The following is a 21,195-nucleotide window of genomic DNA, read 5'->3' on the forward strand; positions in this document are numbered from 1 at the left end:
ATTTCTATAATAAATATTGTAATAACTGTTTATACCGGCATTACGTAATTATCTGTTGAGATGTGTTAGTTTAGTAAATAAAACAATATGGCCTATAGCTTTTAGCAGACAACTATTGTTAAATAATGAACACAGTCTTATAATTAATTCAAAAACACTCTATAATTTTCCAAATTGTGGCAAATTAGGAAGCGAAATAATTGACGTGATGGGCAATTATCGTACAAATAAAGAAGTTCTTTGCACTGTTTTCTGGTTGTCTGCCTCAAGGTATATTAACCACAACGCTCGAGAATCCAATCAAACTGAAGCGCGCAAATTATTCGCCAACGACGATTCCCGCGAATAGGTATACACCAAAAGTGGGTCATAGTATTTAATTAAATGCGAACAACTATTTGTGGGTAATTAATCAAAATTGTACGCGTTTATGTGTTGGTGAATTTAAAAGGTTTTGGCAATTATAATGAACATATTCGCTACTTATAATTAGTTTGTTAAAATAAAAAACAAAAACTCTCTTTCTTTATTAGCATTTAAATTCTTATCGCAGGCAAACTTTGTAAAGGATGATACACAAAAAAACAATGTACCATAGATAGCCAGATGGCAAGATGAGTTAAACAAATCAGATTATTAAAACAATAACTGGCAAAGTTATGGTGGCCATTATAGGTATTTTTATTCAGTAATAAACATTATTGCCCATTGTTAGTCTTAAAGCATGACATACACAATTAATTATATTTAGTTATAGTATTTTTGTTGTATTAGGCCTATTAGTTAACATAATAATATTTATTTAGATCGACACTTTTTTAACAGTGGCTACATGCGTAAATGGTGCGTCCATATTACAAAATTTGAACAAAACAAACAAAATTACTTAAATAAGACATTTTCACGCATTAAGTAATACTACTATTTTTTTCTTGAATAAATAATATATTATTTCTGGCTGTTTTAGGCCTAATTTATCGTTTAAATTAGATCCATTGAGATACAGCCACACTGTCATTGTCTTCAGTAATTTGGCCATTGGGGTAACATTCATTCATTCATGATTCCATAGAGGTCTGCACAAGGGGTGTTACATGACGGTCGTATGTTTTTAGGATATTTTGTTTGGCCATTTTAGAGTCACATCTTTTGTTTTGATCACTGTCCCATACTAAACAGTGTCAGTTAATGGGTTTCAATTGTTTTCCAAAGAAAACGGGTAAAATCATCTAAACTCAAATAGAGTCAACACTATATGGATCGGTTACCTTTATTGACGACACTCTCAGAATGAGTATTGTTTCCAATAGGTTACGGGAACATTTTACAGAAAACGATAGTAGGCCTACACATTCTGAAATTAAACAAAATATTGTTGTGTGAATCATTGTGATGATAAAAAATGAAACACAATTAAAGTAGGTTTCACGCAAATATGTAGGCCTAAAAAAGTGTTATTCCGCCCTCTCTCTCTTTTAATATTTTCGAAGGCATTGTGTATGGTTATGTAAAGTAATATAATAACAACATCTGAATAATTCCTCACGAATAAACCAATAGCACAATAGTTATTCTGCCCTCTATCGACGACAAAGTTCATAATACCATCCACACACGTGTCTACTTGTTATCTAATTAAGGCTACATTTTCTGTAGGCCTACATCTAAAAACGCTCGAGTTAGTGCTTCTGTTTTGAGATTACTGCAACATTTGAAACTGTATACCATAGGCCTACTATGACGTGATTTTCAAATGAAATTAATAAATCGGTTTTTTAAGACTTACCCAAGACTATGTTAATATAATGAACGATTCCGTTACCGTACTCTGAAGAGCAATGCAATCACAAGTTCTGTTGTGAAAAAGTATGTAAATGTTATGATAAAGAAAATACACATAAAAAGAACTTTTTGCATACATAACTTACAACATAAGCCCAATACCAATAGTTTTCTAAACTATAGCGGTAATTCTTCTAAATTAGTTCCGTTTTATTCATCTATGGCCGGCTACATCAGTATTGTTAAGGATGTTTGGATTTTGCTTAAGTTACGATAGGTAAGCAGTCATTAAGTGAAAAAAAAATTAAGCTTTATTTCAAACTTGTTCTTTTTTTGACAATTTCTTTGTATATTTAAGAAAATTATGTACAAATACTTTTTTAGGTTAACCGATTTATAAAAATCTGTTTTTGCTGGTATGCAAGCTTGATAAATATGATTATGTAGAGGGCGACATACAAAGGACATTCGAGATAATTTCATAATTAAACGTCACTCAAAAATAAAATTATGCAATCATTCACAGGCAAATCTCATCACATGTTTGTTTACATATTCTATGTTAATACTTCCTATAGCCTGTTTAATTTATGATATTAATTTTGATAACCTATTTGATTGTTCACATTTGGCCATGTCACGGGGCACCAATTTTAGGTTAGGATGGTGCTGTCACATGACTGCGAGTTCATTGCTATAAACGTCACATCCGTGGCAACATTTTTAAGCTTGGTGCCTACTAGAGACGCAACGCAAGGACGTAGACGCAACGCAAGCGGGTTGACCAATGACAAGCAACATTTCCAATAACTCGTCGCTTGTGATTGGTCCGAACCAAATCAATACGTTGCGCTTACGTCCTTGCGTTGTGTCTCTAGTCGTTGTGCAACACGATGGTAATAGGCCGCAGTGGAATCCATATTGAGAGGTCCACTTAATAGGGTCTGAAAGGAGGAGGAACATGGTGATTTGATAGTTATTATGGTAGGGGTATTAGTTTGGTGTCTGTTTGGTGTCTTATAATATTTGTATTCTGGTATAAAACTTACAAGTAGCCGCATGGCTAAGAACGTTTACAAAAGTACTCTACAATCTATTTACATAACAATAAAAAAGCAAATAACTGAACTTGTCCGAGTTCGCTGGCTGTTTCCTTTTAAACAATTAAGTACGTATTTCTATCATTTTGGTAACATTAAGTTTTGCCGAGTATCTTACAACCTTGTTTTTCGAAGACTCGACAGAAACGTATTCCTCTTTATTTATCATATCCTGTACTAGCTACATGAGTGTGCATGTTATTGAATTTAATTTACATCTGAAGGTCCGTGAAATAGAGAACCAGAGGGCCGTTAAGGGGGTAAAAAGAAATACATCAATTCAGTATAAAACCCCCGTTTTTGACAATTAATTTTAAGGAGGAACTTTTCCTTTAAAAGAAATATAAGAATATTATACGGTGAAACCATTTATTGGATACCCCTATTAACTGTCGATGAAGAAGGTGTGTCACCTTAATATTGGATTTTACTGTGCTTTCCTACATTTAATTTTAAATCATTTTTAAAATGTTTTTTGGCAAAGCCATCTTTATATTTACCGATTTGCAAAAATAAACGAACATTAAAAGAACAAAATTATTATTATTTTATTTTGATCTTCCTATTTACGACGCGGCAATAAATATTGAGTTAAATTTATATTCAGAAACGTGTATGAGATTGTGTATGTTTTTTTGCTCCTGTGTTTCGCGTTCGGCAAATTGAAAACTTTAGAAATACATTAGGTAGAACATTCGACGCGCGCTATACGATGTACTAACCATACAAAGTGTGATGTGCCCAAATATGGTGATGATATGCTCAAATATGGTAGTGATATGACATCATCATGTCCATTTTTCTGTCACATGAAGTTTAATAGTGTAGACAGAACTTTAACACGTTGTCACGCCGTGTTCTCGCTGACGATATTTCATCAATGGGACCCAAACGACCTTCTAACTTCACCTATGTTCAATAACTTGCAAAATCACCGACAATTTTGACACAACACGAGTACGCCTGGCAACAAATGAAAAGTTACCCACAGTAAATACCGCAGGTACATTAGTTTAACCTTTTTTAAACAACGATAACACACGCGTAGAATAAATAACACACAGGTGTCGATTGGAAATTGATAGATAAACGATAAATATGTGTAGGCCTATTTGATCAATACATTTTTTTGACGTTGATCAGTTGATAATGTATCTATTTTTCCATGAAACATAACAAAATTAGTGTTTTTAACTGTTAAATCCGGATGATGACCAAGCCCATATAAAAAAAAACACGAGGAAATGGAATAATAAAAACATCTCTCAATTTTTTAGGAGTGGCGCTGTTCACGAGGAAAAGAACTGAGCTAGATATTAATTTTCAGGGTCCTGGGATTGGATGGCATAACCACCAAGTTGCATTGCACGCTTTCGTATTTAATATTTTGGTTCCCACACTAGAGACGCAACGCGCGCAAGGACGTAAGCGAAATTTGACCAATCTCAATGTATTAGTCTAACTGTCGCTTGTCATTGGTCAACTCGCTTGCGTTGCGTTTACGTCTTTGCGTTACGTCTCTTAAGCGTGGTTCCCACTAGCGACGCAACGCAAGGACGTAACGCAACGCAAGTGAATTGACCAATCACAAGCGATGGCTTATTCGCTTGTGATTGCTTATCGTAACTTCCCACTAGAACGTAACGCAAGGACGTAAACGCAACGCAAGCGTTTTAACCAATGACAAGCGAAGTTATAGACAGTTAGCAATCACAAGCGAATAAACCATCGCTTGTGATTGGTCAATTCACTTGCGTTGCGTTACGTCCTTGCGTTGCGTCGCTAGTGGGAACCACGCTTTAGTGGGAACCACTCTTCCATTTTCCAATTCAGTAAACTTTAACTTTATCAACATTTTTTATCAAAATCCATGGCATTCCATCTTTTTTTATAATCTGCATTTTGTTCGTGGTGGTTGAGTTAGCCGGTTCTGCAAACTCAATATAGTTAAACGATACTCTGGAATTTTTGCAAATCATATCACGAGCGCCGTGGAATGCTACTAAAACGAAACAATTGAATTTATATCATGTGAATCATCACTTCACTTTTTTGATCTGTTTTTTTTGAAGAACAGATGGTAAACGTTCTGAAAATATTGTCATACTGCAAGTTTCATTTGTAAAGCTCTGTCTACACTATCAAACTAGTTTGGAAAAAAGTGTGATGTGCCCAAATATGATGTGGATGTGCCTAAATATGATGTGGATATGCCCAAATATGGTAGTGATATGACATCATCATGTCCGTATATGGGCACATCACATTTTTTGTCACATAAAGTTTGATAGTGTAACTCAAAAACCCGGAATAATGTTAGGTTTATCTCAATAGAACTGCACCACTGAATTTCAATCTGAGAAGGACGTAGGCCTGGTTATTATACTATTGTTCAAGTTCAAGTTAACATTTATTTCTTTCAAAACAAAATAACAATAAAAAAAGAACATTTCTTTTAATTTACAAATATTTTATGAAATTAAACAGACCGGAAAAGAAAGAAGTGTCTAAAAAAATGGTAATATATTTCTTTGAGTTGTGCAATTGCAATGCACTACTGCGATCAGATCTATATATGGACACACAAAATGTCCTCGAACAAATGATTTACTGTTAAATTATTGCCTATAGGCCTCTATCAAAGGAAAAAATCTTTCTAATATGATCCATCACTAACGTCAATAATTTTGAGTATTTTTCAAATTTTAAGAACATAGATAAACATAATTGGTCCATTTTAACAGTATGTAGGCCTATGACATTAGCTTATTTAAAAGATAAAAAAGTAGTGTATACGTGCAATTTTAATAAGACCTGACGTCATAATGCACATGACTGTCAACTCAACGATCATTGCAAAAAGACATTTTGATATTTTTGAAAGCTCTACAAATAAATGATTATTATCTACTTTGCATACTATAAAATTAAAAATAAGTGTAAGTTTAATATCGCAAATCTATTGTCAAAGCTGATATTAATGGCTATTGCGTGTTACTTATCAGTGAATGAGATGATATAGATACTGACAAATGTAAATAACAACGAGTCAACAATGAAATATATAAAATCAATCGTATGCGCTATACGCAGTAGCGATAACATTGAGTGAGAGAGAAGCAGACTATCATTACTACTCAACAACCGGTTGAAGTGGTTCTGATAGTTCATATAAGCCCTCAACAGCCTACGATAAACGGTGATAAGTCATTTGATTGTGTACACTTTGTAATCATTCTCTTATAAGTCCAGTAGTGTTTAATTAGTAAAGTTTACATAATGATAACTGATAAACTATGAGTTCCCAAGGTGTCAACGTTGTTGTTCAACTTTTGTAGTGCCTACTTAAATACACTGCGCCTGAGCAAATATTCCAGTAAGGTATTGAGAGAGCATACCCTCGTAATAAGCGTGATACTATTGGCATATACACTGGCTTATCTAGTTAGTAGATGAACAACAGGTCTACAGCTGCCGTAAGTAAACTAATACTTCTGTAAAGTCTGAGATCACAAATTGATAATAATTACGTATGCAGCTACTTCTACCCAAGTCTACCAGAGCTAAAGGTTTAAACAAGAGTCTGATGGTTAAATAAGACTGAGAATGGAATGTTATTCTTGTGCTAGGTAGGCAAATTAATTCTCTACATTGACATTACATATTTATATATACTTTTTCCAGACGACTGTAATAGTAGGAATAGGAATATAATTCTAATATATTGTTTTGTGAGGGGTCTGATTGAGACTTCATTTATTACTTCTAAACCAGATCCTAACCAAAAAAAGGGAAAATATTACGTTAAAATGTATGTTAAATAAAATATGTACTATATTTTGGTTGAATAAATATTAAGAAACGAAGAAAGTTAAATAGTGGGACAATGTTGTGCACATATTCTCACAATGTTGCTAAATTTAGTTGGCATACATTTTAAGATGGTAGGCCTAAAAGTTTCAACACAAAAGATTTGATATTCCACGAGATAAAATACTAACTGAACATAACTTCATAACTTAACCTCTTGCATTCAGTCTGAAGTTACAAGTACTGTATGTATTTTTTTTTAATTCTCTGAATGAATTATATGGTCATTTCCTGTCGTGGGGAACATTAGAACATACGTATGCATTTCCCCTGATTGACAACAAACACCCACAGCTTCTGTCGAAACGTGCCTCGAAGGAATCCCTGTGAAACATGCATATCTCTAGCGCTTGCATCGTCTGGAGGAAGAAACGCGCGGTAAAATGCACGCCTGGGACGGTTCGCGTGTTTAGAAGGATCAGACTACACACTCTGCCAAGTCAGACTAGCGCAAGATTATAAAAAAAAAGAATACCGTCGAATATTAAATAAAAGTTAACAGGCCTACCGTACTATCTTGAAGAAAAAAGTAATTCGATGAGTCAACGTTTACAACAATATCACCCTAGCTCGCTAAGTGCCTATGTTTCGGTCTGTCAAATTCATATTTAAAAGAGTTACTAAAACATTGTAGGCCTAGAGGTTATACTACTATATAATAGGGCTACTCGTAAGGGAATTAAACATTGTAGAGGTTATACTATATAATGTTTACAAGAGCTCATAATAGGAATGAAAATCTAACAAGGGATTTAAATATTGTAGAAGTAATAATATATAATGTTTACAAGAGGGCTCTCATAATAGGAATGAAAATCTAGCTATTGTGCCAATATTACTGCAGTTATTGGCTTTGAAAGAAGAACATAAAAACGTATCATTCTTAACGTTAATAATGTTAGGTTTACTGATTAAAATAGCTATTGAGCTATATGAGCCAGATTATATTTCATAGAAATTATTATAGTGATCAACGAACAAATTGGCCTAATCGAATGTAATAACGTTGGGAGATCATGCCACGATTAAGAATATCGCTCGACTCAAATGTTTCCCTGTTGATGTATATTTCCCGTGTTATCAGAATATATGAGTCAATTTGATTGTTAACGGTGAAAGACTGAACTGTTGTTATTTTATAAAAGGTTTAAATTATCGTGTTATACGAGAATAACTTGTGAGATTATGTCACAGATATAGGCATATGTCTTAATAATGTAAGAGTGAAAGAGTGGGTCCGGCTGCCGGTCCTCTAGTCACGCGTGAATCTATATATTTCTTCACTTTAATGTTACAAATCACAGAAAAAGACAACCGGCTCCCGCAACCATGCTTATATTGGAAATGATGGGCAACGTGCTGCCACGGTCCGTCTCAATTGACCACTCCAATTTTCTTTTAAAAATATTGCCGTCGTCGAAACCCCGCCCCCATACTTGCGACGCCAGTGCCATGTCATAAGTTTCTTTAAAAATTATGAAATGCTTAAGTGCCGAAATATTACCATCGTTGTAATATAATATATAGTCCACATTCTTTACATAGTTCTTGCGTCCAAGTTACGGAAAGAATTAATTTAGACATCAGAACATGCCAAGCAAAGGAAGTCTGGACGTATGCTTTTAATTATACTTAATTTTCCTTGAAAAGATCGAATCGGTTTTGATAGAATACTTACACCAATTTGTTAGTTAATATTTTATTTATTTGTTTTGTAGGCCTATATAGAATTTGCATAATTGGTTAGGGTTCTGTATTTCTTTTTCATATTCCGTATTTCCAATTGTTGAATAATTAACCATTAAAATTGAACTGAAATTGAAATGTTGATATGGATTCTTAAATATTTTTTGGGGTTAATTTTTTTAAAACTGATATGGTGTTCTGTTCTCTTTCTCTCTTTTGTAAATTGTATGGTCTTTTTTTAGATATTACCATGTAGGCCTAAGATGATTTTATTTGATGGATCGCTATAGGTGAAAATGTAAAGCTCTATCTCCACTATCAAACTTTATGTGACAACAAAATATGATATGCCCATATATGGACATATCGCTACCATATTTGAGTATACCACTACCATATTTGGGTATATCACTACGAAATTTGGGATATCACTACCATATTTGGGTAGTGATATTCCACCTGATAGTCTAGTGTTGAGGTTAAGACAAATAGAGAACAGGTAAATTGAATACGGTACATTCTGAATTTGAATCGAATAGACACCGCTGGAAATTCTCTTCAGCTCTATACTCTATAGTCTCGTCTCTGCGTACAAAATATGCCTACATACACATTTACGGGGCTTCTCAATTCTTAATGATGTTTCTCTATATACAGGCCTATTTAAGCCTACACTAAAAGAAAACCAACGGCTCTCATTTCGAATGTTTAGTTTCGGTTAAACAAAAGAAACGTATATCTTTTATGAATTAGTGACTCGAAAAGTTATTATTTCTAAAAGCCTAGATAAGGCACCCACACAAATACTGTTGCCCTACTCTACTAAAGGCACTAACCCAGATTTAAGGTAGGCTGATTTCATAATTTCAAAAACTAATTTATATACGTCACTAAACCTGTCACTTTGTTAATTTGTTTAACAACATATCAATTCAGCTTATACTGTAGGTTCAAAGATGTATTTGATAGTCCGAATATATACCAAATGATAATCTCATTCAGATAACTGGATCACGTAGGCCTATGTAAACTTTCCACTGCAGTTTAGACAAAGAAAAATTAACTAGAATTTAGCCAGTGTTCATGACAATATATCCAACATTTTCTATAAATGAGGTTCCGTCTCATTTTGTCGACGAACAACATTACATTATAATTGATTTTTTTTAAACACAAAGTAATAAAATTGTATGTAAGCGTGGGAACCGACGATGCAACATTGCTGCAAACATCGCAGGTTTGATTTCACGCAGGCGGGGGCAAACACAATTATTGGAAGGGCATTTTCTTACGTTGCGTAGATTGCATTACGTTGCGTCGCCAGTGGGAACCACGCTTTAGCAGTAAAATTCTACCGTACCGTAAGATTTTGTCGAACTATGTAGATATTGAGAGAGTTCGGTTCCTCATGCGTAGGTTTTTTTGCGTTTGAACATTTAGTCTACATAAAAACAAAATAAAACATGACTTTATGATTTTATTTAAGAAAAATCTGTAATTTATCAAAATCTCTAGACATTCCACTCATCAGAAGATATATACTAACTTATACCGAAATATGCTGGCATCATCGCGTGCGATTGTTGACTATAATCAACTAAATTTCCTCTGCATGTATTTTAAATCATGATTTCAATTATAGGTGTCAATCAATGAAAGGAAATACTGAAACTTCACTATAAATATGAATGAAAAATATGTGAATATGATCAATGATATACCATACCATAACTGCCGTAACTCGCGCAAGAAATCGTTGCACGCACGCGCGTGAGTTAAAGCAGTAAGACCAATAACACGCGAAAAGAATATTTATTAATTCTTACTTTTGGCTAGATTGAATTTTCAGTAACGTAGTACTGCTTTTCAAAATGGTCCATGCAGTTACAGGGTTTAAAAGTAATTAAAGTAAAACATAGATAATTATCATTGAAAACTTCAAACAGGTTCAAAGGAAATTTGAAAGTATATAATTATATGCTAAATCAGTGAATATTATGATAATGATGGCTATCTGACCATTCATTAAGGCCTACAACTATTTTTAGGAATATTACGTAATTCTTGAGCGCACTTCCTCCAAAGATTTTAAAATCTATTTTTAGATACAGATGACGTATTATTTTCCGAATTGTTTTCCTTTCATTGTTTTCAACAAAGCAGCTATGTTGGTAAGGTATAAAATGAGATTAATTACGACTAATTCCAAGGACCAGTTAATTGCCAATTATGGAACACTAGATGTCCACTTCAACTGTCCAATTTCTCTTGTTCCTCCGATGAAAGATAGAATATAATTAATTTTCATTAATGATATCTACTATCGTAATGGTCAATGGTCACCTAATTTCGACATTAATACCATAATAGTCCCACCCGAAAATTACGTCAGAGTAGAGCAAAACATCTGACCAATTACCATAATAATCGTCATCATTATTAATATCATAATCGTATTTATACAATCGTCATAATTATCAACCTCGACATTTTAATATAGGCCTAATCGTAATCGTTATAATTAATATCATTATCGTCACCCCATATCATTATATTCGTTATCTTCTTATCTCGTCATCATCATCATCATCGTATTCTAATCTTCATTATAATCATCCATATTACTATAATTGATAATGATTCTTAAAATAATACTTACTTTCAATAAGACTAACGATGTAGATCAGCAAAACAGGAAAAAGGATTACATTCTGATGAATCTTCAGCTCCCTCTGGGGCTCACCGTCGTTAACCCTCTGTATCCCCATAAGGCGAATTGAATACATTTCCATTGATAGATTTTCTTTTGGTTGAAAGTAAAAATTCGAATGAAATTACGAGAAAACTTTCAGCATGATTAAAATAATGAAAATAGTCACTTTTTGTGTTTTTATCGATCTCAGATTTTTTCCCACAAAACTAAACATATTTTTTTTCCTGATTTTTTTTTGTATTTAAGACAGGACCACAATGCAGATTTTCTTTTACCTGATTGTGTAATCGGATAAAAAAAAGAAAAGATAAATGAATAAAAGAGGAATTGTTTTTTTAGCAGTGGTCCAAATTTTACTCCAAAATGTATTATCGGGGATAAAAATTCCACCAATTCATTGTTTCATCAAAGAAGACATTTTCAGTTTCATAATAAAATTTATTTTCTCGTTTTATTTTACACCTTCCGAAACTGATAGGTCGCCGCATGTCTCTGTATTGAGAAAAAAATACAGTGACCCTGAGATACTCATCACATGTGCTCTGTTTATTTTGGTCATGTCGTTCCAAAATCGAAAGCTCATTATTAATGTTTATCTCGTTCAACATCAATTGGCAGAACCGTACTATTCGTTGGTGTTTTATAATAATAGTTTACTTCCTTGTCTATTTCAATCACTATTTCAATCACTATTTCAATCACTATTTCAATCATTATTTCAATCACTCTTTCAATTATTATTTCAATTTTTCTTTCAATCATTATTTCAATCATTATTTCAATCATTCTTTACAATCACTTATTTCAATCATTCTTTCAATCATTCTTTCAATCACTATTTCAATCACTATTTCAATCACTATTTCAATCATTCTTTTAATCACTATTTCAATCACAATTTCAATCACTATTTCAATCATATCTTTCAATCACTATTTCAATCATTCATTCAATCATTATTCAATCAGAAACCTATTTGTTGGTGATTTTATAGATACCTATTTCAATCACTAATGCCAAAATACTAATCGTTGGTGGTTTATATAAGTTAATTCCTTGTCTATTTCATTTACTTTTTCAATCATTATTTCAATAAATATTTCAATCAATAATGCAACTAATCGTTGGTGGTTTTCTGTATATTTCAATCATTATTTCAATCACTATTGCCAGAACCATACGATTTGTTGGTGATTTAAATAGTTTAATTCCTTGTCTAATTCAATCATTCTTATTGTACATTTCAGCCAATAGCATCTGTGCCAAAGGAAGTCTATATTCATTAATCATACTTGGATGGTCGACAATCGAACATGATATGTTTAGGCCAAATGTTGTATTATATTATACATGGGCCGAAGTAATGATAGGTTTGAAAACAAAACCAAAATAATTAGTAAAACTATTGGTTTCCAATACGATTATATTCATATTCGGCTAAATAGCAATCAAATGGTATTGTAAATTCATGTATTTCTTTGCATAGAGATATGTAGTTCACTAATATATTTTTGCTTATGCCAAAAGCTGCGTTTGAATTAGTTGACATCAGCATGCAAAGTTTGAGATATTTTCTCTTTCTTGGAACTTTGCAGTAATCTTTTTAATTCGGCGATTATTGGTTCTGTATCAATTGATTTCCAATAGCGCCAAATTTCGTGATATATAATCACATAGGCCTATCACATGAGACGCTGTATCACGGAATTTGCCTATTATTTGCCCAGATGTGGAGATACAGCACCGATAATCGGGTGAACAATTCATACATTATAATCTTACCTCTGTATTCGTTTGTTGTAATATTAAGTTGAATTGTCGTAAGTGCATAAACCTCAGTCCGCCAAGAATAATAGATGGTTCGACTGATGAGAATAATATACCCTATAAAGGAAATAACATACAAATCAAAGACCGATTAATATACCTTTATTATCTAATAATATTACATTCGGTTGATAATCAACATTTCAAAATGGCATACAGATCGTTTTGAAGTAGGCAATCAACCGCAAAATTAAAAGCCTACTAAATGTATTATATAATTTAATACATGGATATTGGTTTTCAATTAGAAAATATAATGACCTAGTTAAGTTACGACCTTAATTTGTATCGGCACGGAAAATCTGGGTTTTTATTACACCACCAATCATGATTAATTGTGCTTATCAGAACACACTTTGTTTAAAGTCGTACAAATTGATGTTTGCCCTTTTTACGTAATTTTAAGCCCTACTTTATACTATAGTGCATAGCCTATGCGAATACAAATAATTCTCGAGCCAGATTCGAACCCACGACCTCCAAATCACTAGTAGAGCGTCCTCTCTGAAATTTTCGAAAAATCAAATACTGTATGTAATACCATAGAGATATTATAGTGAACTATAATATCTCTATGGTAATACCAAATTGCGGAAAATGACATTATTATGCTTAGGCCAAATTCTTTTTTATATTACGGATACGATGTCATGGCGAAAAAGTGGTATTTATGGGTACATTGTAAAAACCAACAATGTCCTCCTTTACCACGCAAAGGAATCCCACATCTGGCCTTCGTAGTCACTCGGCGCCCTCCGTTTCCGACACACGTACGACTCGGTTTTATGACGTCAGACTATAATAGTACAATCCGGTGGTGCTCGGTATTCTGTCGTGGTCCGGTTTGAGAGTATGTTATTAATTGGGTTAGCTTTAACCCATAGATTTACAAGACTATCGGTGCTATATATATAAATATAAGGTAGAATATTTTTAATATCTACTTACAACCAAACCTTTCAATCTTAGAACATAACTTAAACAAAATGTTTACATCCTTTTTTAGTGAAAATAAAATGTCTTCTCCCGACGCGCTCATACTACAATAGAGACTCATGGTATGCAAATTGGGTTTACATTCCAACGCACGCCACCAACCGATTCGATAATACGCCAAAGCGTACAAAACTTTACAATTCCCTACTAAAATATTACTTTGTTTTATCAATTTTTAAGAAATAGTGCGGATAAATGGTGATTTAAAAAGGGCACTTTTGTTTGCTTTTTATTCGAGTGGAGGTATTGTTAGTCTAAAAAATAGGCTATCTTAATTCTACAAGAGATTCAGATGGCGCCAATTGGTCAAGCAGTTCACTTCCGTTAGATTAAACTAAATAGTATTATCATCGCCATCATTAGAACCATCAAAATACAATGAACGAAAAAACTGATATCTTAAACAATATGACTTGGCAATATAAACTGTATGGGATTAATGGAATATCTTGCCCAGCAATATGAACTGTACGGGATTAATGGGTTGTCTTGACCCATGTCATGGAACTCATTGGTACTCAATGTCCGGAATTAAAGTCTAGGTCGAATACTTTCCTTAAGAATTCACAAATAAATAATAAAGAAAGAGATTATTATAAACGAATATTACAAATTATAAGAAGTTTATCATACTATATATAAATTTACAATGAAATTAATGTAAAAAAAAAACAACTAGAGAATCAACCATTCAAAAACAAATGACTGAATAATACAAGAAATACCAAAGAGCAGAGAATTACAAAAAAAAACCCACAATATTGTAAAAAATATGATTTTTAAAATAATAAAAAAAAAACAAAACGAACAATACGGTATACACATTTAAACTTAATTTTTATCACGTATGTGGTCATCATTGTATACATGTGCACGTAATTTTCCGGTGTCTTTTATAAACGCGCACGTAGTCTAAATATTGGCTGATAGTATCCTTTAGGTCATACATTGCTCATTGAATTTGCCTGCGTAGGCCTATACCATGGACCTATAAATTAGAAGTTGAAATTTAGAAGGAACGTAGCAATACGGTAAACACAATTATAATTGATTTTTATCGCCATAATTGTAAACATGTGCATGTGATATTCCGGTACGGTCTTTTTAAAAACGCGCACGTAGCTTAAATATTGGATGATAACTGCGTATACCATGGACCTATAAATAATTTTTTTCTAAATACGTAGAAATACGGTAAACACATTTAAACTCTATTTTTAACGCGCACGTGGTCATCATTATATACATGTGCACGTGATATTCCGGAGTCTTTTTATAAACGCGCACATAGTCTAAATATTGGATGATAACATCTAGGTCATAAATTGCTCATTGGATTTGCCTGCGAACAGTATGCAGACTAATATAACACAAGTTCAACTTCAAGTATGTATGTTTCTAATAGTTGACTTGTCAAAACAATAATGTTGAATCTGTGTATGATTTGTCTAATTAAGAGCATTGCTTGTAGCGTCACGCACGGATGCCAAGCGAAGGACCGGTTTCCGATGAATTTTTCCTGTGTAAGTTTATACCTGCACTCTGCCATGTCAGAGCCTATCTGAGCGTGCAAGTTTAAACTAAAACAGTCACTGCTAGTTCTTTTAATCTAAAAACAAACATTTAGAAATGATATATTTTATCTCTCAGTTATATTACCGCTTTAATGAGTAATCTGATACAGTTAATTCGATATTTGTATTTTTAAGCATTTTTGGAACTTAGTAGGAAAAACATCGTCGGTGAACACGCAGATTAATTTACGTAATTCTGCACAATGAAAAGTTAAAAAACTTTGCGTACAAATGCTGATATAGTAGAACCCTTATTAAGACATTTTCGGGACCCAACAAAGTGTCCCATGGGATATCCGCTGAATAGGGTTGGTCACAGAGTTCAAATAAGCCTATCGGGTCCCTCGTTCATTACACATGATGGACTGATAATTTACGTAAGTTCGCACGTGCGCACCAATTGTAGTGACACAATGAAAAGTAAAGCCTTGCGTACGTAGAAATGCTGATATAGTAGAATAGGGTTGGTCACAGGGTAAATAGGCCTATACAGTTCTATTCTATTCCCTCGTTGGTTTCACATGATGTGTCCCCTGAATAGAAGTGTTCCAAAGGAAGGGTCCTGCTACATGGGGGACTTCAATTTATACAGCTGTCGAGTAGAAAAGTCTTTCTGCGTACCCTTAACGAAAGCTCCATAACGTTTTTTTTTTTGCAGACACGCGCTGTTTTTATGTATTACAATATTATCTTTAATATCATATTGTTCGTCGGCTGATTTATTAAACTCAACAAGCTATCTATCATCGCAAACTACGGCTCATACTTGGCTACTTAATCAGTGAATTTTCACCGCTTCAACAGGTTTTTCTTGTTCCCTTTCAAGTACCATACCGCAGTTGTACGAAGAGTTTCCTGGTTTCTATTAATGAAGTGACTTAACATAAGATAATAATCTAAACGAAGGAAGTGTTAATAAAATACGTATTAAGCAACCATCTTCTTGAAACTACCAAACTGATGTATGCCAATCTGTTGTGACGGTTTAACCAATCAACGCAAGATAGCAATAATGTATTTTTTTATTACCATTCATAAGTCGATAAATACGCCTGCATGTCAAGACAAGAGAGAACAATTCAATTAGGGCCTATAATAACACAGTAATACGAACGATTCTTCTAGTGTTTATTTCGATAAAAACAGTTTCCATACTGTACGAAAGGAATTATAGACTCATTTTAATACCCAGGCTGATGAAAAAAATATTGTTGACGTCAAAACATACCGTAAAATAACATTAAATGTCTGAAATTGAAAACGAAACATAAAAATAAACAACATTAGAACTCGTAAATATTCTAACCAATCGCTATCTCGCATAGTTAATTATCATTACGCGCATTGTTTCATAAGCGAATGTGATTGGCCGGTAACATTCCACCAATCAGCTACGCGCTTAGACTTACCATTGTTAAAACTTTGATAAAGATTGGTAAGTACAAGTTAAATTATCCGGAGCAGGCGATATTAATTAAATCTTAATTAATGTTATTCAATACTGTTTTCTAATTAATATTACGTGTATTAATTTGAGTATATTCTAAAATATACACTGGAAAAAGAAACTTAAATATTTGGTAATTAAGTACGCTGTTAATGTATTATAACTCATTGCGGTTTACGGTTGCTTGTTGGCATTAAGGTCCACCGTTTTAAGTAGGCAATCTAGAGAGATGATTCGAATATTGACTAATTAATATGATTTGAAATTTCCGCATAGTTCTACTTTTAAATTATAAGCAGAGAAAGAGAAAATAAAAGAGTCCTTTTATCGGATCAATTGATTAGGCGGTTTGACACGATTTTTAAGAGGCTCATTATGTGTTTGCGAATTAAACTTGCTAAAAATTGTTTTCATGACATTTTTAGATGTACTGTCAGATACGATGCTATGTGTTGCATTTCGTCTCGTACAGTCTATATACTATAATCATGTGTTAGGGGTCTTTAGGGAATATAATTTGAAACGAATATACTCTATGTGATGTTATCCACTCACGCGATATGAACTATGATAAGCAGATGTCCCATTACTAGTTCGTTTTCTGCGTACAGATCGGACGTAGCGTGTATGCAGAAATTACATCCCAGTAGAAACTATACAGAAATTTGCTCAGTTTTGACGCTTTGGCGACATAACATTACCCTATTGAGAAATAACTATTAATCATACTCGCTAATCATGAAATGGAATGATTTGCATTTATATATCTCCTTGACTTGTTCTTTGCACTTTTTCACTCTCTATGTACAGATCGAAGAGGCTCTAGTTATGTTTCTCAAGGTTTTATTCCAGGCTTACTGTCGCCAGTGAAACTCCAGACTTTTTATACTGAAGGAAACGTCATATAAGACCCAGAAGTCCAGTGCCTTGCCTCCCTCAACGGCCTGTGCGTGAGAGTCTAGAATTAGTCAGGGAGTGGTTGTAATTTCTACGTAGTCATGGAGTCCGTTTTGACTTGGAGGACTGGTTGTCCTAACTTGCGCTGCTTGTCTCTGGGGTTTCAATGATTGGAAGCTTAGTAATAATTGCTGAATAGCCGCCAATTGCCGCCAATATATCCTGTTTGAATCAGAGCCTAGGCGACAATATAGCGCGTTGCTAAGTCCTTCTTCAAGGCCAAACTACGTTTCTTTCCTGTGTTAGCTTTACGTTACCCTGTTTAAGCACAAGCTTACAAGCTCAACTTTGAACAGCCCTTCTTAAAGTATCTTGCTGACGGAACAGAATCACTGCTAGGAGGAAAATAAATTCTAAAGATTGTAACTTTTCAATTTAGTAGTAGGAAGTAATTATGCGTTGATTAGTAGGTAAGAAATAAATACACTACAGTTAAAGAGATGATGTGCCATTGACGACAAATGGGAAACATTTTGAAAACACTTTCAAGGGCAGGCCACTGGAGTAGCTTCCGTTTTCTCGCGGTATTCCTATCAGAAATCGCAAATTTCCGCTATTACATTCGAAAAAACCCGATGCTTCCTTTAAAACACTCACTGCTCTATTATCGTATCACGAAGCTTTTAACAGAGGTATCATTTCCTTTCTTCACCCGTTTGTCAAATCAGTAATGACAGAAACAACACAATCGATTTTATCTTAAACAGGATGATTTATGCAATCCATTTACTTTCTAGTAGCAATTTACTAATACGGTGTTATATAGCTAACTTGTTCCTCTACGTCCTGTGCCTGGTTGCCAGGCCTGGAAGATAAGCACTCAAACGATTTTTAATCTATGACGACACTGATTTATATTGATGCGTGATTAACATGTTCCGTAGTTAAAAAGATTCCATTACAACTTACTACTGTGGATTATTATCGTTCAACTGGGCTAACATTATTTATAATATTAACATCAACTTTCCGCACTTAAATGTTAACACTAACATTTTTATAATGTTAACATCAACTTTCCGCACTTAAATTTTAACATAATATTGTGCTTTGTGTTTGCGCGGATAATGAGTTAAGCCTATTTATAAAACATAATATTAAATGTTAGCCCATTTAATGTTCGGTACCTGCATAGTTACTTTAACACTAAACTGACTGTGATTTTAGTATAAAAGCGGGTTGGAAAAAAAGCGAGTTGGAATAATAATTCGATAAAAGCTGTTTAAAAGTGTTTTATTTTAACGAAATTATTCAGTTGATCATTTAATATCGAATCGTAGAACAAACTTATAACACCGCCAGCTAAAATGCTAAGTAAAGAAAAGTAACCGTTTCATAAAAAACAAAAAAATACGATCAGAATACGAACATTTTTTATAGGATACTCTGACTTCTATAGAATAAGAGCATCTCTAAACCAGGGAAGAAGTTCAGAATGTTCATCCTATAAAATAAAAACATAGGTAGTATTTAGGATCAGATTTGTTAATTAGGATCTGCATTATTTGATAAACTAAACATGACATCCATATTCAAAGCAGTAAACAAATATATTAATAATAATTAGACCTAGCATGATATAATCATATGCCAAATAATATGTTGCAATAATATATTGAATTCTTTTAAACCAAATAGGCAATAAATACTAACAATTATGTGCATAATAACTAATAAAAACAAATATAAGCCTCATTTAGTCATAACATCCGTTAAACTGAATAATAATAATAATAATGAATAATGCATAATATGAACTAAGTAAATACAATTAAAGATAACAATAGTCTCAATTTGTTGCTATTTCCATTTAAAATATCGGTATATTTCTTTTTCGATATCATTCATATTATTATTAATATAGAGAGAATATATAGTTCAATTACAATTATTAAAATACTCAGTGGATTGAAAACTCCATTTACCATACCATTAAGATTTGTATTTTTTTGTTATTATTTTATTGACATTATCTTGAATACAGACATTTTGAACGTAGAAACAAATTTTACATATTGAATCAACTTCGACTAAAGTGAAAAATAGGAGGCCTACATTTCACCAAGTGTGTTCTTAGATAAAAAAAATCATTTATTTTTTCATCTACTTTATTGGTAAAAATAATTATTTTTTAAAATATTTGTAAAATAATTATTTTTAAAAATATTTGTAAAAATAATTATTTTTTAAACCCATTTGTTTTGAATATTTCGTTATATTTCACCACGCGAAACATAATCAAACAATCGGTATTTTATGTGGACAATCAATAATGTGTTCTTAAATTTAAAAATCATTTATTTATTTATTCATGTATTTTATTGGTAAAAATAATTATTAAAAAAAATATTTGTAAAAAATAATTATTTTTAAACTCATTTGTTTTGAATATTTCATAACATTATTAAATACATATAATAACAAATTGTAAATTTTAAATTAAATGCCTATTATAATTATGCTCATAAATACAATTAAGATTGTTTCTGTGATTGATGGCCATTGCTTATTTAATTTGGGATCCACCCAACTCTTATTGTATAGCCATTGTTATCTAACACTGGCAGCCATTGTTATTGGCCTATTGTATTTCTGACGTACGTTTGCAGCTATCAATCAATCAATCATTTATGGTAACAACCCAATAAAGTTAAAATGTAAGATTAGTTGTTTTTCTATTAATTGTTACCATTGTCTTTTTATCTGGGATTTTGTTGGTCCAGGAAAAGTGACGGAAATCTATCCTTTCCTTGAACACATATTTAAATCATCTTAATAGATTACCATTTAAAAAAATGAATATTACATCATATTTTCTATCAATATAGAATTATTTATTTGAAATAAATTTAAGAGCATATTTTTAAAAACATAAATACTATCGAATTTAAGGATTTTTAAAAATAAATAAAAACATTTCTTATAACAGTATAGTTTAAAATTATAATTTTTCTATTTATAAAGTTAGGTTTAGCTAAATCGTATAACATGCGTCCACAACGAATAGGCCTAATAACAGATTAAAAAAAAAAATTAAATACTGTATTCTTTTAATGTTGCTATTTTCTATGTACAATATATTATATCAGAATTTATTTAATTTTAATTTTAAAATGAAAGATATAAATGTTTATTTGAATTGACTTGATGTGTTAACGACCCGAATAAAGAGCAGTTATTCTCTTTTGACTCATGACTTACATGCTACTGGCAAATTGTGTTCTTTTTAACTCGCCGAATAAA

General features: G+C 32.6%; 1 protein-coding gene and 1 long non-coding RNA gene across 2 annotated transcripts in view; one reads left to right on the plus strand and one right to left on the minus strand.

The window, feature by feature from the left end:
• LOC144837361 (uncharacterized) overlaps window positions 1-21,195 on the plus strand; it is a 260,004-nt gene that overhangs the window by 103,057 nt on the left and 135,752 nt on the right. The window lies entirely within an intron of this gene.
• LOC144837315 (uncharacterized) lies at window positions 9,965-14,035 on the minus strand. Its single transcript, XM_078692364.1, has 4 exons — window positions 13,927-14,035; window positions 12,934-13,035; window positions 11,098-11,241; window positions 9,965-10,712 (listed from the first exon to the last, which is right to left on the minus strand). Exons 1-4 carry the CDS (start codon window positions 14,033-14,035, stop codon window positions 10,666-10,668), a joined length of 402 nt encoding a protein of 133 aa, XP_078548490.1. The 3' UTR covers window positions 9,965-10,665.

Source organism: Antedon bifida, chromosome 3 (assembly GCF_963402885.1).
Source record: "Antedon bifida chromosome 3, ecAntBifi1.1, whole genome shotgun sequence".
Lineage (NCBI taxonomy): Eukaryota > Metazoa > Echinodermata > Crinoidea > Comatulida > Antedonidae > Antedon > Antedon bifida.

Bases quoted from the DNA above. Each gene is read 5' to 3' on its own strand.
- LOC144837315 (XM_078692364.1), bottom strand. From the start codon at position 14,035: ATGAGTCTCTATTGTAGTATGAGCGCGTCGGGAGAAGACATTTTATTT. The intron at 11,242-12,933 runs GTAAGATTATAA...TTCAACCAAAAG, and splicing joins TACAACAAACGAATACAGAG to AAAATCTATCAATGGAAATG. The intron at 10,713-11,097 runs GTAAGTATTATT...CTTTCATCGGAG, and splicing joins CATCGTTAGTCTTATTGAAA to GAACAAGAGAAATTGGACAG.